The sequence below is a fragment of the Psittacula echo genome (genome assembly GCF_963264785.1).
Source record: "Psittacula echo genome assembly, chromosome: 16".
Classification (NCBI taxonomy): Eukaryota; Metazoa; Chordata; class Aves; order Psittaciformes; family Psittacidae; genus Psittacula; species Psittacula echo.
Window position 1 is genome coordinate 5,174,842 of NC_137752.1, and position 23,678 is coordinate 5,198,519.

Here is a 23,678-nt window from a genome sequence, read left to right on the forward strand (position 1 = left end):
TGAATTTCCCAGCACCGAGGAGCTGTGCATCAGCTGCCTTGGAGCGGGCAGCCGGTGGCAAACCCGCTGTCAGCCTCCGGGGAGAAAGAGAAGGGTTTTCAGCTCCATAATTGCCCTGCGCATCTCCACTGACAGTTTTAAGGGGGTTTGCATCCTGCAGGCATGAGGTTTTCCATGTGCTTTGCTTTTTGCCTTGTTACTGAGGCTGCAAGCCCTGGACAGGAGAGGGTCTCCCATGCAATGGGTTTCACGCCTTCTCCTCAGGGTATTACACACACCCAGGAGATTATTTCCCTGCCCAACCCATCCCCACTTGCAGAGGGGTTGACATTAGAGAGTAATGAGACCATGCAGCCGGGGCGCAATGGCTGCTCGTGGGATGCACAATGGATTTGAACAGAGCTGATGGGTATCCCCATCCCATCTCCTCCTCCAGCACAGCCCATGGGGCCAGAGCTTGATGGAGATCTGGGTGACACTACATGGAGAAAAACCTATCACATCTAATGTCACTGCACAAGAGAAGGGCAAGAGTAGCCCCAAATAATCCCCTTTTCTTTGAGAACAAGATGCTGGACACATCTTTCCCACACTGTGATGCCTTCCAGGTCAGGACAGTGGCTTCTAACAGCAAAACCTTCACCCACAGAAACATCACCTTGCCCTGGGTGAGCTTCATCCCTGGGCAGGAAGAAGAGCTAAAGCTGGTTATGGGATGCCCCTTGTTTGCCATGGACAAGCTTGAACAAGGGTGTCCATAAGAGCACTCAGAGCTGAGATTTGCCCCCAGCCCCACCTCAGCTGAAGTCCTCTGTACCTGGAGACACTTCACCCACCACCCCAGGACTTTGGTCCAAGCGCAGTGGAGGCATGGTGACCAAGGCTGCAGTGACAGCCCAGCCTGCCATCACAGCCCAGGAACCTTCTGCCCCAGCATGGACCTGGCACCCCGCAAGGGTTAAGAGCTGTGGAGCTGGTGAGGAGAAAATGTTCTTCTGATTTGCTTAATGAACGTTAATTAAGAAGACAGAAGATAGCAGATTCCTTCAGGGTAGAGATGAAAGGCCCGTTAATTAAATCTGGAGAGAGAGTGCAGGCCCGACTGATGCTCCTCCTGATCAGACCTGACAAGGCAGGCACGGGGCAGGAGTGAGGTGTGCAGAGCCACAGCTCCTGTATCTCGCAGCCCAGCTCAATGCTGGCAGCACAGCCAGCTTCAGACAGGGTGCTTTGGTGTGGGACTGAGGCTGAGGGTGGCCCCATCCCATGGGGTGAGAGCTGGTTGGGTACCCCTGACCCCGGCTGCATCCCAGGCCAGTGCTGCCAGATGGGCACACACTTGGTTTCCAGCAGAACCTTCCCCAGAAGGGATGAGCTGCCCTTGCTGTAGCACTGGGTAGGACAAGGCCAGCTCCATCCTGAGGAGGTCTGGTCACGCAGCTTTCCCTCAGGTCTCACCAACAAACCTCATGAGCTGAGCGTGGGTTAAATGGCAATGGGTCAGAAAGGCACCAGGTATCACTTTGTGCTGGTGCATCTCTATGCTTGCTGCACTCTACCACGATGGACCCTCCTCCACACTCCCCATCTCTGGGTTTCAGCACACGTGCTGCATCACCCTCCTGGAGCAGGCAGCTCCTGCCACCAGTGACTTGCCAAAAGGGGCTTTTCTGACCATAACTGAGCCCCTGGGAGGCTGTTGCACACTAAAACAGGATTCTTCAAGCAGCATCTGCCTCTGCACCCATGCTCCCAAACAGCTTTTACACAGGGCTTATCTTTAAAAGCAGAGCAGCTGAGCATCCCAATTACCCCCCAAAACAGCAGCAGCCCATCCATCCTGTCTGCCTGGCCCCTCTGCAATAGCAGCCCCAGCTGCTCCATTCCTCCCGCTCCATCCCTCACCCTGGGACTGGAGTGGGGATTAGAGCCAGGTTCAGCTTCATGATGCCACAATCATTTCAATTGGCACAGTCACAGCTCTTCACTGCTTCCCCAACACACAGAGGTATGCGAGGAGCAGGGATCTACAGCACCAAGGGCTTTGTAGCAGGGCAAGGAAGTGGCAGGGAATGGCTTTAAGCTGACAGAGGGAAGGTTTAGATTAGATATAAGGAAGAAGCTCTTCCCTGTGAGGGTGCTGAGGCGCTGGCCCAGGGTGCCCAGAGAAGCTGTGGCTGCCCCATCCCTGGCAGTGTTCAAGGCCAGGTTGGACACAGGGGCTTGGAGCAAGCTGCTCCAGTGGAAGGGGTCCCTGCCTGTGCCAGGGGTTGGAACTGGATGAGCTTTAAGTTCGCTTCCAACACGAACCATTCTATGATGCTATGAAGAACAGCAGCCCTTGGGCAAAGAAGACCAGCCCAGGAGAGCACATCTGGAAGCCCCCCTCAGTTCTGCTCCCATAGGATGAAGATCCCCTGGAGTGGGAAACAGCACATGCAGTGTAAATAACATCTGCAGCATTTCTTCCACGCACTGGCTTATTTAGTAAACCTGAACTTTGCAAAATGTCACGAAACAGAGAAATGGAAGGCCTGGGATGAGTAAATCTCTGTTAGAAAATCCCCAGGACGCCAGCAGTCGTGTTCTCACTCTGTGATGGCACATTACAGCCCAACCCTGGCTCACAGCGCGGGGTCAGGCATGGCACTGATTACAGAGAGTATTTAATTAACACTGCTGTAAATACAGCGCTGGTGATGCCAACCAGACCACGATGGGCAGGATGCTGCTGAGCTGCGGGAAGTTTTGCCAAGGCAGGCAGGAGAAGAAGAGGGAAGGCAGGGAAAATCCAGCAGATTCTGCTCCCAGCCTCATCCCAGCCCTTGGGGGCTTCAGGGGGACAAGCGGAGGACGAGGCAGGGACATTGTCCTTCAAGAGGACATCTGCTTGAACATGAAGCCATCACCAGCAGCACTCAGACAAGTGGGGTAGCCCCATAGCTGGGAAACGAGCTCTGTGGGAGGAAGATGCGCTCAAAGCAATTGCCAGGACAGGCATCGCCATCCTCTCCTCTGATGCACAAATAGTCTGGAAACCATCTTTTCAGAGCTAATTATCCCAAATTTCCTCATACTTGGCAGACAGTGAAAACAGGGACATCCCAGCTTCAGTCATGCATGAACCACAAGCTCACCATCTCACTGGGGAAGGACAGCAGGTCTGACCTGGACTAAGAACAGGGTGACAACTGAGCTATAATTGTCCCCAGGACGCACGCTTCACCCATCTCACTGGGGCTCAGGAGGTCGGGGACCAATATAGGAGGAAGAGCTGGGTCAGCACAGGACCAGTGGGTTTCAGGCACAGCCAAAAAGGCCCTTTCCCTGCTCAAGCTCATCAGTAGCTTAATGATACCTGCTAAAAAGCTTCACAGTCCCTAATCACTCATCATATTATGGCTGCTCACAAGTGAGGCCAACCAGTACAAACCTCTTCAAAGCCTGTCTAATTATCGAGCAGGAGCTTAGGTTCTACCCAGCCCAAAAGCAGAGACTCTCAGCTAAAACCAGCAGCCTTGCTGCCAGCTCATGACCTACATTGATAAACCCCCTTAATGGGCTTGTTATCATCACCTGTGGCCACCTAATGAGGTGCATCTGTCTGTCTGTCCTCCCTTGCTTCCCTGCTATGGGGAGAAGTCTTTCTGTCTGCCCATCCATCCATCCATCCATCCATCCATCCATCCATCCATCCCACCCACCATCCATCCATCCCACCATGGCAGGAGTGATGAGAGTCAGCCTTCTGGCATGGCTGCCCTGTGCTGGGTCCATGGACATGTCCTCTGTCACCCTATTCACCAAGAGGGTAGGTGACAGCTGAGCAGCAGCAGATGCCACCAGATGGTCACCACAACCAGAGACCCAGCTAAACCGATAACAGGGAGGGTTATCCAAGGGGCTGGAGCCCCTTCTTTTTCCAAGTGACTCCCTGTACCAGTCCCATGGGGAGACAGGAGCGAGCTCAGGATGGTGGCACTGAGCTCCTGCACACAAAGCCCTTCCTGCTTTGCCACACGGGGGCACCTGCATTTGCACAGCCACAGCTGCTGGTGGTCACAGTCACTCCTTAAGCTCTTCTCTGAGACGGGCTGAGCACTCACAACTCATCACAGCGATGGGCTCTCAGGGAGCTTTGGAAAAGCAGGCTTGGAAAGGGCTTAAGAGCTTTCCAAAGCTCCCTGAGAGCCCATCGCTGTGATGAGTTGTGAGTGCTCAGCCCCTCTGCTGCGGGCTCTGCAGGGACGAACATCTCCCTCCCATCAATAAGAGATGGTACAATACACTCTGTGACAAATAAGAAGTTGTTGTGATACCTTTGACTTTAAAGCAGGAGAAATAACCCCCCTCTAACGTGATCTACTGTGTCTTTATATTCCCAAGCGTGTCTCCCCGGATCGGAGCTGAGGCTCTGATTTAATATCCTCATGGAAATCAGTGCCCTCATCCAATTACCATGGGGATTTCGGAGCAGTCAGCAGCTGAGCCGCCGGTAGCCTCCAGCATAGGAGTGAGCCCCATGGGGAGACCAGACCCACACTGATCTGACCAGGGCACCCCAAAAGCGCTGCAGGGTGCTGGGTTCATTCACCACCCCAGTAGGAGCTGTACCAAGGACTGGGTTACACTGGTGGGAAGTGGGAGAGCAGCAAAGCATTGCTCCAGGCGGCGGCGGAGGGCTCTGTGCATCACGTCCCCAGAGGTTTCCACTTAGAGCAGGGCTGAAATCCCTCTGTTTCGTCCTCGAATGCCTGCTGCTCCGAATCCCCCTGCAGGCACGGAGCCTGGATGCTCGCTGGTAATCCTGCATCATTTATTTTCATTGGCTGACAGAAGAAAAGTGCCGTCAGAAAACTGATGTTAGCTCTGCTGGCTGGCGTCGAAAATGTTGCTTTAATTGTATTTTATTTGGCAATAAGGAAATAGAAGCAGCGACAAAACCCTCCAGATATTCTGCCCTTCTCCCCCCCTCCCCACCCCATTTCGAGTTTCAATTTGGTAATTTTATGACTATGTTTCAGATAAAGCCCAACAAAGCACATGAAAGTAAGAGAAGTGATTTATCCTTTTCAGTGGCACAGGATCTTTGGGCATATTTCTCAGCCTGTAAATATTAAGACTGTTCAAAAAACAGAATAAGACTGGGTTGGGTTTTTTTTAACCAAAACCCCACTGTTTTTTCCAACCCTTTTTTTTCCAGCTTTTTGGATCTCTAAAGGCAAGAGCAGGGATGTGTTGGACATCCGAACTGAAGTAACACCCACACTGAGCAGCTTCTCACCCTCCAGCCTGAGCCTAGATATGACACCCTGTCCTGCTGTGACTTTACACTTCCAAGGACATTTCCTTTGGCAGGGAGGCTAGGAGAGGGACTCCAGCACAATTCATGCCCTTCCCAAAGAATCAGTATAATTGATTTGCTATTGAAATAGGAGGAAGAGGCTGGCTCATGCTTTGCTCCCCCTAACGCCAATGCCGGATGGGAGCTGTGCGGGCTGGCTTTGATTTGGGGTTTCCCTGACCTTTTCCCAGCATCTCCACAAGTCAGGAGGATAAAACCTTCCAAACTACTGTGACATTTAGAAACCAACCCTCTGCCATCAGTACATAAACCTGAGGATTTCTCTGTGCCATCCATAAGAAAACCCTCCGAGTATTGACTTAGCCAGCCCGGCCGAGCATCCCGAGCATCCTTTAGGTATCACCGCAGGTTTCTTTGCTGAATAACCTCTTCTCACACCCAATGTGGCAGCAATGCCTTCAAAGCTTTGGGGTGCTGCTCACGGCACAGGGGGCTCCAGGGAAACGGTTAATGGGTGGGCAGAGGCAGCGCTGGGGAGTTGCTAGGAGACTTGGGGCTTCAGGATGCGGGATGTGATGCTCAGCCAATGGGGGAGTCCTTTGAGGAGTAAATCTGCTAATTCGGGCTTCACTGATTGCCGGGAATTAGGGGTGGATGTGGGTACAGCTGAGCAGGGCTGACCCTCTTCCTCCCACCCCGGGCTGGTGCTTTCCCATCCTGCTCCTGCACTTTCAATTAAACCACTGAATTAATCTCTTGCAATAAACTCGGCCGCTATTGCAGTTTGCGTCGGGATTCATCATCACTTCTGCAAATTGTTATATGAAACAGAGAGCTCTTGGTAGCTGGGGATGGAAAGCCAGGGATCCAGCTGGGATTGGGGTGCCTGCCCCTCCATTGGGGTTAGTGTTTACCAGCTAAAAGCCCTTTAGGGGTGCTGCTGATGGTGATGGCACAGGGAAGGCACCGCCGCCTCCTGCTCACCTGCATATGCTCCTCCAGATGGCCCAGACTGCTGCTCTTCATACGGGAAAAGGCTTTACATGAGAAGCTTGCCAGTGTTTCTGGAGGGGTTTTGGCTGGATTTGGCTGGATTCCTACCCCCCTTCCCTTGCTTCCCAGAGCTCCAGCCCATTTGCCATCATTAAGTGTCAATGGAGCAGCAGTGGGGTAGAGTGGGGCAGGTGGGAGCAGAGGGGCTGCAGACGCAGGTACAGCCATGCACCCCAGATTGAGCTGCTTTCAGGCTGGGGTCTTGGCTGCTGGGAAGCTGAATTGCTCCTCTCTATAGAGCCCCACAGCCAGACCCTCTCACCAGCTCCTGTGTCCCCTTGTGCCGCCATCCCCTGCCCCACTGGAGGGACAGGAAGGCTCCCTTGGGTGCCTGGCACTCTGAGCATCCATCCCAGCAGGATCCACCCTGCCTCTGCTCTAAGACAGGGCCTTTTCCCACCAAGCAGCTGCTTGCATTGCCTTTCCCCATCAAGGGATGGGATGGAATAGGGGAGACACAGCCTTCCTGCTGCGCCCCAAGCCTCGTAGAGGGGAAAGATCCACCCCAGGGCAGGATGTGGCCCCTGCAGGGACTCCGGGATGCCAGCATTTCACAGAACCAGTGGATTACAGCACATCAGCTCCAATCGATACCGTGCCGTGGCAGAAAGCAAAAGGAAACGAGGAACAAAAAGAGAGTTCTCATTTGTGGAGGATTTGGGGGTTTTGTAGTGTTTGGTGGGAGAAAAAGAAAAGAGCCTGAGAAAAGACTGCGGGGGGGGGGGGGGGAGCACAGCAGGGTCCTCCCAACCAGGGCACTGCCAGGGAGAGCACTTGGAAATGGGTTGGGCACAGGGGGGCATAGGGTGCTCCACTTCCACCCAGCACAGGGGGTTTGAGTCCTTCATCCCTGGAGCAGGGCATCCACAGGGGGTTTAGCACAGAGGATAAAGGAGAGATGCTTGGCCCTTGGTCTGGTCCTGCTGAGATCCTCACAAAGAGGAACCAGGCTTGGAGATGCTCTGGACAAAAGTGAGGGGTTAAAGACAGCTTTTTGCCAACCCAAAGCTCTTGCACAGGGATGAGCAGAAGGGAGCTGCTGCCACAGACCCACTTTTGGCTGCAGCCCAAGCCCTCTGTGCAGGTAGTTTGTCTCATTGTCTGAGCTATTGATTCCCCCTGTGGCAAGCAAAGGCCCTGGCACAGCGAGTGGTGTCACTAAGTGATGGTCAGAGCGCTCTGCCCTTGCAAGAAACAGGCTGTTCCCTGGGCTCCAAAATGGCTTTTTCCTATGGGACACGGTGGGATGGGGGAGCCTGCCCAGGGGACAGAAGTGGGGTAACCATAGGCTGCCCCCACTCCCATGCCGGGAATCCCAGAACAAGGAGAGCACCCAGGGGGGACCTGGCCTGGTTCTGTCATCCCGTGTCAGGGGCCTGACGGAGGACAATCCGGGTATCACAGCGCGGCTCTCTCCACGGCTGCTTGGGATGAGGCTCACGTGCCTGCTCTGCATTCCGAGCTCTTGCCGGCGCAGGGCGAAGAGCTCTGAAGGAGCTGCCCTTCCATTATTAATATGGTGATGATGTCTGATGCCGCGTGTGCACAGCGACGGCTCTGCCTCGGGTGGCACCGGCCATGGGGAGGGGTCGGTCCCTTCATCAGCCTTCCCCGCATCCCAGCACCACTCCGTGTCTCAGAGGGACAAGGGTCCTCTCGGCAGCCCTGGGGATGCAGACCATGAGTGCAACAGGGAGAGTGAAGTGCCACTGAGCTCTGTCTCGTGGTGTCTCACCCTTCATGCCCCCGCAGGAGCATGAAGCCAACCTGACCCCAGCCCCTGCCCACCACCGCTGTGATTCCCACAGTCTTGGACCGTGGAATAAAAGACAGTGTCTGGATTTGGTTCTAAAAGACCCATTTCAGTGCATGGGTTCAATCTCTTGTTGCTTCAGTTGTTTTCTGCCCTCAGGCCAAGCCAGGACCCCCGGGCATTGTAAGCAGAGCCAGTGCAGAGAGGGGAAATGCTGCTGGGAGCCGCAGCAGCCTCCCAGCATCCTCACATCAAACCTCTCTTCCGTTTTTGCCCTCCGGCCACAGCCTGAGACATGAATCATCCCTCGTCTGTGATCGATCCGGGCTGGGCTGCTGGCAGAAGCCCACTCCCCAACCAAACAAGCTGCTGTCAGCCCCGAGGGAGGGGGCTGTGCCCAATGGACCCTGGCCCCAGTGTGTGCCCAAGTCCTTACACCCTGAGCATCCTATCCCTGCTGGCATAGCCGATGGGGATCCAGGGCTGTGGGGCCACTGGAGGTACAGCGTGGGAGACAGGGACCCTTCCCATGTCCCAGTGCTGCAACTACAGCCGGACCCCATGATGGGTAACAAGAGGTGACATGGCTTGCTGTGAGTCAGTGATGAGCCAGGCCAGCAACCCTGCTGGGGTGGCTTACCCTGAGCATCACTCACATTTGTAGAATCACACAATGGTTTGGGTTGAAGGGACCCTAATGCTCATCCAGTTCCAACCTCCTGTCACAGGCAGGGACAGCTTCCACTAGAACAGGTTGCTCCAAGCCCCTTCCAACCTGGCCTTGAACACTGCCAGGGATGGGGCAGCCCCAGAAACACAGCCCCTCACAGCACTGCCATAGCTCAGAGCACCACGCATGAGCCTGGAGTCCAGGAACTGCACTGAGATCCACTGAGCGAGACCCTGCACCCCTATGTCAAGGTACAGCAGGGTCACCCCGCACACGACAGAGGGGCTACAAGGGTCCAGCCCTGCTTGCACAACCCCATCCTCCCCTCCCGCAGCAGCCCCGCAGATCGGCGGTGGGTTATGTCAAGGTATGTTGGATTGCAAATTAAACGTCAGCGGCTGCACGGTCCCGGCTCCATCTGCAGAAAATGAGTTGCTGGACTTGGAGAGGGTCCAGTTGTGCAGCTCGGCGTGCCTAACACCCAGGGCTGACAAGGCACTGAATCACTCCTGCCCGCGCTGCCAGGCCGCGCGGAGCCAAGATACATTTCTTTTTAATGATAAGTTTTTATTGTTTGGAGTTCAGCTAAAACAGCCTCCTGGGTGCCCGCGGCCTCCTGCTTCCAGAGCAGCCGAGTGGTGTGGGGATGGAGCCTGGCTGGCGCTGGTGTGCTGAGCACCCCACCAGTGCAATGAGCTGGACGGTCTCAGCTGTAAAGGGAAGTCCTTGAAAAGCATCCGCAGGGAAGGAGCTGGGCTGCTGGCCATGAGCATTGCCCGGTAAATCCTCACAACATCCTTGCAGCCAAAGGCAGGATTTGGACCTGGCTGGGAGACAACACGCCCCAGAGAGCCTAATGGCACTGATTGCCAGCCCAGCACTCAGGCAGCTCTGTCCGAAATGGGGTATGTGTCCTGGGAGATGCTGCTTGGACTCCCGGCCCCCAGCACACACAACCTGCCACCCCTGTGGTACCTGCCGTGGCAGGGAGGCAGCCCCTACCCCAGTAAAGCCACGTGGGAGTTGATGGAGGGGCTTCAAATGGGGTTGAGCTCCAGGCAGTGAGAGCCAGGGGGGTTCAGAGCATCCCCCAGCCCCATTGTGCTGCCTGCCCAGGGGACAGCCCCACACTGCAAGAGAGGGAGCATACAGGGGTCTCTAGGAGGATTTCCTTGGGCTTCAAGAGAGAACCCAGCCTCCCCCCAGCCGGATTAGCCCAGTGTTGAGCCCGCACTGCTCTCAGGATGCTCCTCTGAGCCACTCAGTAGCGCTCCTGCCCGCAGGTCAGACAAGCGGCAAATAAAAGATTTAAGGGAGGTGCTGCAAAGGTACGGTAAAGAAAACCACATCCCGGAGAGATGGTGGTAAATCAGGATGGGGGGGGGGAATGGTGTGTGGGAGCTGGCGGCACGCAGGGCCAGCACTGCTGCTTGGGGCTGGGAACGCTGGGCTGTGGGAGAGGGATGCTCCAGTGGGCATCGGTGTGACCCTGTGTGCCGGGGGGCCCGGCCGCTGCCTCCCCACAGCCAGTACCAGCTTTCCACCATACACTGGGTTTTGTTAAGAGCCCCCTGCTACCTTTGGGCACACTGGTTTGGTGGGGGGGGGGGGATGCCAATGCCCTCCCCCTGTCTGCCCATCCCTGCCCTAGTGGTGGATCTGAGCTCTGTCACCATGGGGTGCTGAGATGGGGACCGGAGCCTTGGAAAATGAGTGAGCGGATCCCCGGGATTCCACCCCCCCGAGCACCCCGTAACACCCAGGACCCGCTGGCCCCAACCGCTCCTTACCTGCTGCCGCCGCTCCAGCTGTGCGCCACATCTGGGTAGCTGCGGAGCCCCGGGGCAGAGCGAGGGGCTCGGATCCGGAATGATTCCGGAGCGACCGGGGTTGGGGGAGGAACCGGGGGAGCCCCCGGGGCATCGCCGGGCGGCGTCCCCTGAGTAGGGCTGGGGGAGCCCCGGGGGGGGAGCGGGGCGGGCGGGGAGGGAAGATCCACCCCCGTGTTCCTGCCCGTGTCCTCCCTCCCTCCTCTTCCTCCCTCCTCCTCTTCCTCCTCCTCCGCCGCCGCCGCCCGTCCTCCCGCCGCGGCCAGCCGGGCCGGGGGCTGCGCTGCCGGGGACGGGGGTCTGAAGGGGTCCGGGGGGGTTCTGAGCACTTGTGCTGGAAGTTGGCAACGCGATGGGGAACGAGCGCTGGAAAACCATGGGAGGAGCCTCGCAACTTGAGGATGGGCAGCAGGAGAAATCGCAGGTAACAGGGCGGGGAGCGGCGGGGGGAGCCCGGGGGTCCCACCGCATTTTATCCCCTCTCCATTCCTCGGTTCTCCCCATCGAGGTTCTCTCCCGGTGCAGCCCGGTGCGGTACCCGCCGTGCGGAGCCCCCGAGCTGCCTCCCCTCACCCCCATCCCCAGTTACCGAGTTCATTTATCCGCACCCAGTGTCCCCCCACCCTCCAGCCTCTCTGCCGGGTGGCGGGTGACACTCGGGGGCAGCCACACACGCCTGCGACGCTTTAAACTGCTTAAATAACCCTGTAAAAGGGATTTGGCATCTCAGCTCCCTGCTGCAGCCAGAAGCATCCTTCTTGCTTCGGGGTCTCTCAGCTGCTTCTGGCCTTGCCTTAACCTCCAGGACCCCCCGCGCCGGGTTTTGGTGTTTTGGTGGGGTGCGGTGAAGCGGTGGCAGAGCCCGTGGTGCCGCACACGTGCCGGAGCCTGTTCTCACAACCGGCCGCACGTGTCCAGCGCCTCCAGCCCAGCGTGCAGGTAGCGGCCATCTGCCCGGCCTCCAGCCAGCGAGGGGCTGCGAGCAGGTAGGGGAGCGGAGGGATAAAGCTGCGTGATGGGAAGGGAAGGAGTGTGGAGCATGGGCAATAGTGCCTGGGAAGAGCTGGGGGAAAGCAATGGAATCTGTGGGTCAAGGGAAGGAGCTGAAGAGGGCAGCGTCCGCCGCTGCTCTGCGCCCCGATGCTGGGTGAGGATGGGGTGAGCAGCCGTGAGACACCCTCACTCCCAGGTCTGCCACTTCCCGTCCTCCTTCCACCTGCGGCGATGCAGGAAAGGGACTTCTGCCTGACTTCTCCCTTCTGCACACCCTCCTCTGAGCCCTCTCCTCCCCACTCAGCTCATCCATGGCAAAGGGCTCCCTTGCCTCGCTGGAGAGAGGCTGCCAACCCTGAGAGGCACCAGAAGCCCAGACCCCAGAGAGGAACCTTACTCTCCTCTCCCCTTCCTGGCACGCAGCCCCTCCACACAGGGCTCCAAGCAGTGGCGTCCTGCTGGAGCTGCTATCCAACCCGCTCTGTGTCCCCCCTTGGCTCCAAGGATGAGCTGGATAGGATGGATTCAGCCCCAACACCCATATGGGGCTGGACAACACAGTACGGAGCAGTGGTTCAGGCAGAGGCTTGCAAAGGAGGGACAGAGTTTGCTGCACAGCCGGTCTTCCAGCTCCTGTAAGCTCTGGCGAAAACCCATCCCATCCCATCCCACCTGCGTGCTCACCCACGGAGCCAGCTTGGTGTGATCACCAGCCCTCTCCTCTTCTTCCTCTCCCCTTCTTCCTCTCCCCGAGCTGCAAGGCACGGCGTGCTGTAGGAGCAGTGGCAGGCAGGCTTTGGATAACGGAGGAGAGCAGGTAACGGGAGCGGGATGCAGTTCATCTGCCTCTGTGCCTGCAGGGAGACAGGGAAGTGCAGCATTAGGCTCCAGGAGGATGTGGGGAGCAGCAGGGTACAGGGGCTACAGCCCCAGGGTGAGCAGAAAGGGAGCTGCAGCCCTGCACAAAGCTGAGCAGCAGCAGAGCTGGGCATGCAGGAGGATGGAGAGGGATGGGCAGCAGAGCAGTGAGTGGCTGGGATGTGCAATGAGCTGTTGGAGCAGCTCTAGAGTGAGCAATGGGTTGGGGGGTCCAGGGGCTGGCCCTGGCTGTCCTGGGGCTGCTTAGGAGCTGGGGGCACCCCGGCAGTAATGTGGGGGTACCTGGACTAAAGTTTACCACAGCAGCTGAGCCCTGGCAACGCAAACCTCAGCGTTCACCCACCCCAGAAGCACGGCGCAGGGGTCCTGGTTCATAACATGGCTCGGTGAGCAGAGCACCCAGGGGTGCCTGTGATCACTGCTACCATCCCACAGCACAGAGCTTGCCTGGCGAGCTGGCGAAGAGCAGCAGCTTTGGCAGGAGCAAAGGGCACCTCCTCCTCGAGGAGCATCTCCCACGGCAGAGCTCAGCCTCTCCTGCCACCTCTCTCCATCCGTGCTCCCCAGGGACCAGCCCATCTCCAGCGCTGCTCTCGCTGTCCCGGGGGACAATTTGGCTCCTTTCCTTCCCTCCCCACAGGCTGCATGCGCTGGAGCTGCTGTCTCCCACACCCAGCACGGGCACTCGCCTAGGGGACGCTTGGGGGGCATGATGGGCATTGGGGACCCACAGCCCCAGGGTGCAGGGCAGGCTGCTCATGCAGGGTGACTGGGGCACCAAGGACCTTGTCCCATGGGTGGCCAAGCATTGAGCTAAACCTAAATCAGTGCAGGTCATGGCACAGCTTCACACCAGGGGTACAAGGGTGCCTTGGTTCCTGCCTGAGGCTCCTTCCCAAGCTCCAGAGCAGGTTTGCAAGTGAAGCTCTGCTCTACTTGAGCACCTCCTGGTCTCACAGCTTCTGCTCTCCTTAGGAAGGGGTGATGTGGAGACATTGGGACCTCCAGCCTGATGGGTATCCCCAAGGGGACATCAATAACCAGGGGCAGGGCAATGTCCTGCAGCTGTCTGAAAGTCCTGCCAGGAAGATCCAGCAGCCTGAGGCCATGGCACTGGCAGCAAAGACCCTGGAGTCACCAGGGCTGTGTCCATGCTGGGGCAGGAGCGTGCAGCAGAGGCATCTGCAGAGCCCCATGCTGGGAGCTGGGGGGATTGAAGGGACCCGCACCCCACTTCAGAGCATTGCTGGTGCCGCTGGTGGAGCGTTTCCCTCCTCTCCCCACTGCAGGTTGCCAGGTAACACAACCTGCCAGCAGGATGCTGTGGGACTCATAAAGCTGCCGCCGCGTGGGATCTGGTGGTGGCAAGCAGAGGGGGCCACTTGCCAAGGGGATCGGTCCCCGCTTCCTTCCCCAGTTCCCAGTGCCAGTGGGAGGGCAGTGATGCTGGGGCTTGAAGGCTGGAAAACAGCTGGATACAGCTGCAGGGTTTCAGTGTGTTAAAGCCCGTCTGGGGTTTGTGTTGCTGCAGGAAATGAGCATCAGCAGTGCATGGCTCTGCTCCTGAAACCCTTGATGCTCAGATGGTTCCCTCGGTCATCGCAGCCCATCTGTGTGTCCCAGCAGGCACAATTTGAGCTGAGAACATCAATATGGTGGGGAGCGGCAGAGTGAGGGATGCGAGGATGCAGAGCTGCTGTGATAGGTGCTGTGATAGGCAGGACAGCCACAGGGACATCTCACCCTCCAGATCCCAAACCACCCAATGTTGGTCTCTGGTCCCTCCTATCAGTTCTATGCTTGCAGGGTTCTGAGGGGCTGGATTGAGCCCAGGTCCCTGCTGTCCATGTGAGATTGTCAGTGACAGGCACCTTTGTCTGCCACCATCCTGCTGCTCCTGGCTGCCCCTCATGCCCCCAGGCCAGGGCTCCATATCCACAATCACAGGGCAAACTCCTCCACGTGTTGCTCGCCAAAAGCTCCCTTCATTGCCTTTGACATCTTTTAATGCACACCAAGGGGCTGAGCCTAGGGCTGCCCCATTGCAAGGTCCCTGCAGGGTAGCTTCACATTCAACCCAGCGTCATTTGCATCTCCAGCCTCACTCTATGGGCTAGAGGAAACACCCGGAGCATCCTCTGGGGCTGGTGGGACACGCATGGACCGCAGGCCCTTGGTCAGACAGCCCCACTGCAGCTGGGGGTCACCTTAATGCAAATGGTTGCGGGAGCGTGCATGAATTGAAGGGTGCTTGAAGGAAGGTGTCACTCCAGATAGATGTGCACAGGAGGGGACAGGGCCTGGGAAATCTTTGCAGATGCAGCAATTTTCCCCTCGTTTCTGGGGAAAGCAGGCTTTGTCTCTCGGAATCTGCAGCGTTCTGGCAGCCCTGCAATGCCTTGTGACAGCCGTGGCCGGGGTCAGGGGAAAATCACAGCCTCTGTCCTGCAGGTGTAATGAGAAGGGGAGCTGGCGGGGAGGACAGGGGCTGATGGGGTTAGGAGGCAGCTCGCTCCCTCTCGTTGATGGCAGCGCTTCACACTGCAAGGAGAAAAGGCTCAGTGTGCATGGAGCAGCTCCCATGGGCTGCACCAACGGGTCCCTGAGGGCTGCCAGAGGGGCTTTGAGGGGATCAGAGACCTTTTCTATAGCAACTCCCCATCACCAGAGGCTCTGGAACAGGTCTGAGGGCTTTGTGAGCAGCTCTGCTCCCCTCCAGCAGGCAGAGAGGGCACAAGGGGGACTGGGATGTGTGGCCCTGCACAGAGCAGGTCCCCGCGATGCTCTGTGTGCCATGTCCCCATCATCTACCTGCAGCCTTCTCTTGGTTCAGCCCCTGCCCTTCCCTCTCCTCCTTGCTATCCCTCTGGTCATTGCTCTGGGGGACACAGGGGGTGTTTTCCCTTTTTCTCCCCATTTTTGTGCCCAGGCCAGTGGGGATCCCTGCACTGCACCTCCACTGGAGCATCACCTCCTTAAATAACACACACCAGTGGCTGCTCTCATTATTTCATATCTCCAGCTTCAGGCAGGTTCAGCTGCTTTGTCCACTGAGCACCGTGGTCTCTGTCTCCCCGGGGTCCCCTCCTCTGCCATCACCCCCGTGTCCAACATCACCTCCCTCATTGCTGGACCCCCCCAAAGCCTGTGAGGGTTTGAGCTCACCTCTGGGATGAAGGGGAGCGGGATGGGTGCCGATGGTGTCCGTGTCTGTCCGCAGAGGATGAGCTGCGGGTACATCCTGTGCACGGTCCTGCTCTCGGTGGCCGTCCTCCTGGCCGTGACGGTGACGGGGGCCATCCTCTTCATGAACCACTACCACACACCCGTCACCGAGTCCCCGCCGGTCATCAGCACCAACCCCGAGGAAGCCAACGCGCTGGTCACCATCGAGAAAGCCGACAGCTCCCGCATCAACATCTTCATCGACCCCAACTGCCCCGACGCAGCGGGCACCTTCGGGCGCCTGGAGGGGCTGCAGAGCTCCCTGCTGCGCGCCGTCACCGACCACGATGCCGAGGCCAAGGCCAGCAAGAGCCAGCAGAAGGCTCTGCTGGTCACGGTGGCGGATGAGGTGGCCAAGCTGCTGACACACGCCGTGCAGCTGCGTGCTGACTGCGACGGCCTCAAGAAGGGGCACAGCGCCATGGGGCAGGAGCTCAGCACCCTGCAGGGAGAGCAGGGCAGGCTCATCCAGGTGAGCTGGGGCTGGGAGTGATGCAGGGTGCTCCTTGGGGGCCCCCATGTCCCGATGTCCCAAGGGACATGGCTGCTTGCATCCCTTGCCCATGGTATCCAGGGGAGATGAACTGAGGTTTAAGGTGGGTGCTTGGGAATTGCCCAGCTCTGAGCAGAGCAGGACACAGCACAGGACCATCCCAAAGGTTGTTCATGCAGCAATCAGACCCCCTTATTTAGAATCCCTATCATTTTCCAGTGTATTGGCTGTGTTGAAACACTTACCTGGGTATGCCAGGGGCATCCCTGGGTGCTCATCTCCCTCCATCCAGAGCTGCTCAATCCCGCTGCTTCACTTCACTCCCCATCCTGCTGCTCTGACACAGCCACCCCATGTCACTCACCCAGCCCGGGTCACCTCAGGGGATGGCAGAGAGCTGGCGGCTGTCTCAGGACACGGCTATTCCTGCCGCCTCCATGATCCCATCCCTTGCCCAGAGATGCTCTTTATCCCACGGGCGTCACCAATGCCCCCAAGTTTGGGTGGCAAATAGGAGCTATCTGGACCCTGACCCCCAGCCAAAAAGCATTGGAGATGCCATATGGGATCTGCTGTGGCTTTTATGTCCCCACTGGGTGCTCATGTGCCCATAGCCTGGCAGGGAGCATTCCTGTCATAGCCTGGCCATGGGAGCAGGCAGAGCATCCTCACTGCAGGTGGTGAAGGGGCTGCGGTGTGGAAGGGATTTAACCGCAGTTCTTTGCCCCCCCCTGCCCACAGCTGCTCTCGGAGAGCCAGACCAACATGGCTCGGCTGGTGAGCTCCGTCAGCGACGTCCTCGACACGCTGCAGAAGGAGCGAGGTGGAGCCCGGCCCCGGCTCAAAGCTGACCTGCAGCGAGCACCGGCCAGGGGAGCGCGGCCCCGGGGCTGCTCCAATGGTGAGATGGGTCCTCATCGGTCCCTCTTGCAGGTCTCTGCCTTAGTGAAAGGGAGGGAGAACACTGTGTGAGGTGGGGGAAACCAGCCAGAGAAGGGGTTTAATAGAGCAGAGGGGTTGGCAAGGTGAGGGGGGAGATGGAGCAGAAGGGAGATGGAAACTTGTGTCCTAGAATGGGCGTTTCTCACTGTGCAACCTGCACTTGTCCACAAACCAGCCTGCCAAGCCAGCACAAAACCCACTTCATTCCCTTGCAGACCTCCTTGCTCTCCCTACGGATGCAGCTGTCAGAAAGCAGAGTAAAAGGGGTAAAAGCAGAGCAAGAAGCAACCATTCACCTTCATTCGGGCACAGAGGGCAGCGCTGCACGGGACTCAGAATAAACAGCCACATTCTTCATCATTTGGTTGAGATGAAGCTGAGTAAGACTGTCCTGGGGCTGTGAGCAAGTGCCCACTCTGCCTGCAGCTACCTCCAGGCATCAGCTCCCTCATCCCCAGCTGGGTCCCTGCCTGCCTTTACCATCACGCAGGGACACAGAGTCAGTCCTGGCTGCCCGGAGAGGTCCCCATGGTGGCTGCATCCCCCTGAGCACCACTTGCCTTGAGCATCAGAGGAGAAAGGAGGGAAAGAGCAAGGCAGCACCAAGCAGCCAACTAGAGCTGGCAGCAAGGTTGAGAGCCTGAAAGAAATGGCAAGACATCAAATTAGATCACTAATTAACCAGCCTTCCTCTTGTCCCACCCCATCCCAATGCTACCCTGCAGGCTCCCGGCCCCGAGACTGCTTTGACATCTATGTGAACGGACAGCAAGAGGATGGGATTTACTCCATCTTCCCCACGCACTATCCCTCCGGTTTCCAGGTCTACTGTGACATGACAACCGACGGGGGTGGCTGGACGGTGAGCTGCTGCCATGCTGGGGATGCCAGCGTGATGCCACTGCTGGCCATGGGATGCGGGAGTGGGAGATGTCACTCTTGGCACTTGAATGTGTCACTGGGATTGGGGGATAAATATTAATGGGGTCTGGCTGTGCATGGGGTGCCGGGTCCCATAGGGAAGTGAGCAAATGGGCTTGCCCATGTTACCTGCGCCAGCAGCATCGGCAGCACTGCCCAGAGCTTCCAGCCGGAGCACAGTGGCTTTGCCTTGGGTCTGGGCAGCTGGAAATGGAGGGTGATTTAAGGCAGGGAGCTGGATGCCATGGCTGGAGTTCATCCTTGGTGAGCCTGGCACCATGGGACTTGTGGCTGTGCTTTGCCCTGTCCTTGTTGTCATGGTAAGCTGGGACCAGGACAGACCCCAGACCCGGTACACTTTGCCTTGTCTAATGCAGGGGTGCCCGGGGTGCTTCCCACACTGTGCTCATTCACTCATTCATTGCCCTGTCCTATTTGCTTTGCTGCAATGTCCCCATAGAGGCAGCGAGCAGGGTGCCCCAGGGAGGTGGCAGGGGCTCAGTGGGCAGCAGCCTCTCCCTAAGGCCAGGCTGGGTGAGCCCAGCAGCCAGCACCCCTCCATCTGGGTGCTCTAGGAAACAAATCCCCACGATCTGATTCCCATAAGAAGCTTTGAGCAGGGCCAGGACAGAGCTTACCCCCCTGCCCTCGAGGGGCTGATGAGCCTCCGACCTCAGTGCCCACCCCTGCGGGCAGTCATGCACAGCTTGTACCAGTGGGGAAACTGAGGCACAGCGGGGAACCAGCTCCTGGGGGGCTCACAGGGGGAAAAGGGGGGACTCCCTTTGGCTCCCCAGGGTGGGAAGGGTCGTTACAAGCCCCGAGCACAGCCTCCGGCAGCCGCAGCCGAGCTCAAGCACCGCCTCAAGAGCAGCCCAAGGTGATTAGCGAGGCACTCAGAGGCTTATTTAAAGCTGCTGCAGGCGGGAGGGCTCCGGCTGGGCTGGGAAGGGGACGAAGGGAAGGATTTGACACCAGCAACGCCGTGGGCTCTGTCAGCGGGGCGGGCACAGCGCTGCCAAGGAGCCGAGCCAGGTGCCGGATCTCGGCGCTCCGGAGATGGGCACATCCAGAGCAGCGCTGAGGATGCTCGCCCCAGGCTCCCGTTCCCGTTTCATGGGGTTGCTCTGCAGCACAGGGTCCTAAACGTACCTGCAGTCCCTTGGGGCGCAGGGGGTGTCTCGGCCACGTCCCATGGGGCTGGGGGTGCAGGGTGGTGCTTGGGGCTCTCCAGAGCTCCAGGTGAGCCGTGGCAGTGCAGAGCCTGGGAAATCTCCCTCCTCCTCCTCCTCTGGAGCGCTCACTCCTGACATTTGGGCTGATTTGCATGTGGGTGGGTGGATGGAAGCGGTGGCAGCAGCTGAATCAATTTTGACTCGGGAGCTTGGGAGCTGCTGAGCTCAGCTTTAGCCTGCATGGACAGCTTAGGGACCTCGGGGAGCAGGACAGGAGCTGCCCTGATGGCCTCCTGGGGAGAAATCTGGACGGGGTTGCTGCTCAGGACCATCCTGTCCCTATTGCCTCATCTCTAGTGTCACCCCCTTCGCTTGCCTGAGATCCTTGGTCATTCCTCTTTGTTGGGAAGGCTGAGCAAGGCACAGCACCCGCTGGACCATCGCTTCTGCTTCACAGTGTGGCCACATCCAGCCTTGGACAGTCTGGTTCAGTGACAACAGCAGCATCCACATCCTGTGCTCAGCACTGACTTCAACTGCAGCTGAGCCAAGCGTGGCAGCAGCACCAGAATGCAGCCATGTAATTGCTCATCCTGACCCCGACTTCCCACTTTGACACTCACCTCTGGCATGTTATTAAAGTAATGACAGGGTGATGGAGGGCTAGGGGAGGCTCAGCATCCTGGAGGCCCGAAAAAGTTGCCTCTTCACATGCTGTTGTCTTTGGAAGTCTTTGCAAACATTCCATGCATCTCATGGTGCTCCTGAGCCTCCATCACTGCCCTGCTGGAGCTGGGATCAGCATCTCGGCTCCATAAGCAACTATGCTGTGATGGCTCTGGCCACCTCAGCATCATTGTCCACGGTGGGAAAGCTGAAGGATGCGTAAGAAAAGGCTGTGCCAGCAGGATGAGGGCTGTGGTAATGTTAAGTGACAGCTTCCAGCTTCATGGGCACCTGTCACACTGAGGCTGCTGGTGGGGATGGCTGCACCCATCCTGCTGGAGGGTCCTGGAGCAGGCTGGGGGTTTGAGCAGACACTGATGCATTTACACTCAGGCTGGGCTGAGCCAAAGGCAGGGGGTGAGAGCAGCCTGGGGTGATGTGTGCTGTTCCCAAAGGATAGGATTTATGTGTCACCATGAATGGGGACAAGACACTTTTGCCGGGGGGACAGCGCTGCCGGTCACAGTGTTCATAGGCTGTGACACGGGGTTGGCACTTCCCAGGGTCTGGCTCCTGTGATGCTCCGAGGTTGTGGTGTCCATTGCTGAACCCGAAGATGGTCCCTCCCTGGGGATGGGGGCTCCAGGGAACACCACAGGGCTGAGGCTATGGGGTCCATGCTGTGGCTGCTGGAAACCAGGAGCTTGAGCACTGAGGTGTCAGAAAAGTGAGGGTCGAGCATCTCCCCAGGCTGTGGCTGTGACTTGAGCCTGATGGGGTTTGGTGGGAGCTGGCATCAGGGGGCTGTGAGGAGAAGGAGCAGAGTCCTCCCTCACTGCTAACACCATGGCAGGCAGCGGCTGGTGCTCCCACTTTCCTCTGTTTTTAACCCATTTTCTGGGTTGGCACCTTTGCAGGAGCCTGTCCCTGCCCTGTGAGCTCAGAGCGACCGGGGGAGGCAGAGAGCGGGGGAGATAAATATTTTAGCTTTGCCTTTAAAGAAGTGAAGGAAATCCTTTTTGCTTAAGAGGAAGGTGATGCATATTTGATGAGGAGGAGCAGAGCAGCGAGGCAGGGCTGCGAGCCTGTGGTCACCGGTGCTCACAGCATCCCGGTGCTGGGAGGCAGCTCCCACATCCCCGGCGGATGCAGGAGTGAAGCACAAGAGATGATGACGATGGAGCAGGAGACTCAGGAGGACACAGCACCTCCAGCAACCTCCCAGCCTGGTTTCAAGCCCCTCGGGGCTGATCTTGGTGGGCAGTGAGGCACCAAGGGCTGCTCCAATGCCTGGGGTGATTCCTGAGCATGCCAAAGGCTCAGCCATGGGCACGTCCCTGGGCACTGCTCAGCAATTGGCCTATTTACAACCGCGGGTCAAAGCCGATTAGGAGGGAGATCGGTGCCGCTTCTGCTTCCTTCCCTGCATGGCAGCACTGGAGCCAGGGAAAATCAGCTTCAGGGCCCCATCCAGCACCATCCCCCTTCCCAGCAAGCCTCAAGAAAGCCCCTTTAAATAGGCTTAACCACAGCTTCTCAAGTGCTCAATGCAGGGATAAAAATTAAGGCTCTAATTCTAGAAGGTAAGTACAGCAGGATCAGAGCCGTGTCGAGAAGCGCGCCAGAGCAGGGCATCTGCAGCCCCCAAAATGCCCATTGTACAGGGCAAACACAAGCTGAGTCTCCTTTGCATTCTGGGATGAAACCCTGCCTGTGCAAGAGGGTAGGAGCAGCCAGGAGCATCCCCATGGCACAGCAAAGCATGGCGTTTCCTGGCCGGCAAAAGGACTGGGTAGCATTGCCTGAGCCTGGGATGCTGGGATCAGGGTGAATGGGCTCAGCAGCACAGCCCAGACTTAAAACCAAGATGCCAGCACATGGGATGGCTGTTCCCAAATCACTGCTGTGGCCATGGGAACGCAGCGCTTGGTGGCAGTCGGGCAGGCTGGCTCGGCCAAGTTTAATGCAATTAATCCAGGGCTGGAGGCTTAATTAAGTTCAAATGGTTGGACACAGAACAGCATTTTCTCGATCAATGTCAATAACTCAAACCCAAAACTATGGATGAAAGGGGATGAAACACACAGGGCATGACATGCCGATGAGCAACGGGAGAGGAAAAAGGGAGGAGGAAAGACGTGCTGAGCCTCAGGGGTCTGCCCATGGGCACTGGCCACCTTCCTGCAGGAGCACACCATGGCTTTCCCAAGCTCTGCTCCCATTTCCAAGCAGAGGATCCAGAGAAGGGCTTTGACCCAACTCACCCATCCCTGGGAGCTGGCACATAATGATCCAGCATCCCCCTGGGGACCTGCACACCCGCATCTCTGTGTAATCCCTGAGTTGAAGGGGTTTAACCTGCACCACGGTGGGGAGCTTGGGGTGCGCGGGCTCGGAGCAGCCCCATGACTGATGCCCTGTGTGTTTCCCCAGGTGTTCCAGCGGCGGGAGGACGGCTCCGTGAACTTCTTCCGTGGCTGGGAAGCCTACCGGGATGGCTTCGGGAAGCTGACGGGGGAGCACTGGTTAGGTGCGTGGGGCGGGCAGCGCCGCTGGCAAGCCTGGGGTCCCCTATGCAAGGGAATGGACGCTGAGACCATCCTGGGAGTGATGCCTCGGGAGGCAGGGGGGGATGCACAGGGGCAGGGAAGTGATGGGGCTGTTGCCTGCAATCACAACCCATGCCCTTGGCCATGCAGCAATAGCAGAGCAAGGGCTGGAGGATGGGAATCGCTCCATGTCCCACCACACACCCTGTGTATGGGCTCCATCCCCAGTGGGGTCCTCACACTCACCCTCTGCCTCCGCCGCAGGGCTGAAGCGCATCCACATGCTGACAGTGCAGGGCAGCTACGAGCTCCGCATCGACCTGGAGGACTTCGACAACGGCACCGCCTTCGCCCACTACGGCAGCTTCGGCGTGGGGCTCTTCTCTGTCGACCCCGAGGAGGACGGGTACCCCATCTCCATCGCTGACTACTCGGGGACAGCAGGTAGGGACCCCATAGCCCATGGTGGGGTGTCAGCATCCTCCTCCAGTGCTGCATCCCTGCAGGCACAGGGAGCTGGAGGCAGGAGAGGGGTGTTTGCAGGGTGGGTGACCCCAAGTGCCTTGTGCATCACTGAAGGAGCCCCACTGGGTGACCAGGGGAGCTCCATAGGGCAAGGAGCTTACCCAAAGGCAAGGTGAGGGGTAGGAAGGGCCCATCACGGCTCCCTTTTCCCCGGGGCAGGTGACTCCTTCCTGAAGCACAATGGGATGAAGTTCACCACCAAGGACCTGGACAACGACCACTCGGAGAACAACTGCGCAGCTTTCTACCACGGCGCCTGGTGGTACCGCAACTGCCACACCTCCAACCTCAACGGGCAGTACCTCAAGGGCCACCACAGCTCCTACGCCGACGGCATCGAGTGGTCCTCCTGGACCGGCTGGCAGTACTCCCTCAAGTTCACCGAGATGAAGATCCGGCCTGTCCGGGAGGAGAATTAGGTGGATGGCATGAGACCCCTCACCCTGTGCCCTTCCCCACCACCCCACAGCCCCATTCCCCCATCTCCCACCCTCCCCATGCTCCCTAAGGGCTGACTCATCTTCCAGATGCACCTGGGAGCACCACTGAGGGTGTCCTTAGCCCCGAGGCACCCATGGACATCACCGGACCTTTCCTTCCTATTGCCACAGCTCTCCTGCAGCCAAACTGGGTGTCCTGGACAGAGTGTGACCCACGGCTGGTGCCCATGGCAGAGAGGGCTGTGGGATGCAGCGATTTG

The 23,678-nt window shown here is 58.2% G+C and overlaps 1 protein-coding gene across 1 annotated transcript; it reads left to right on the plus strand.

Annotated features, from left to right (window-relative positions):
- Positions 1 to 10,962: 10,962 nt before the first annotated feature.
- On the plus strand, positions 10,963 to 23,397 carry FIBCD1 (fibrinogen C domain containing 1; the record flags this gene model as incomplete). The annotated part of the gene is made up of 7 exons (XM_080630804.1): positions 10,963 to 11,034; positions 15,703 to 16,179; positions 16,942 to 17,101; positions 17,868 to 18,004; positions 22,338 to 22,434; positions 22,718 to 22,897; positions 23,138 to 23,397. The coding sequence occupies 7 exons, from the start codon at positions 10,963 to 10,965 to the stop codon at positions 23,395 to 23,397; spliced, it is 1,383 nt and encodes a 460-aa protein (XP_080486930.1).
- Positions 23,398 to 23,678: the final 281 nt, after the last annotated feature.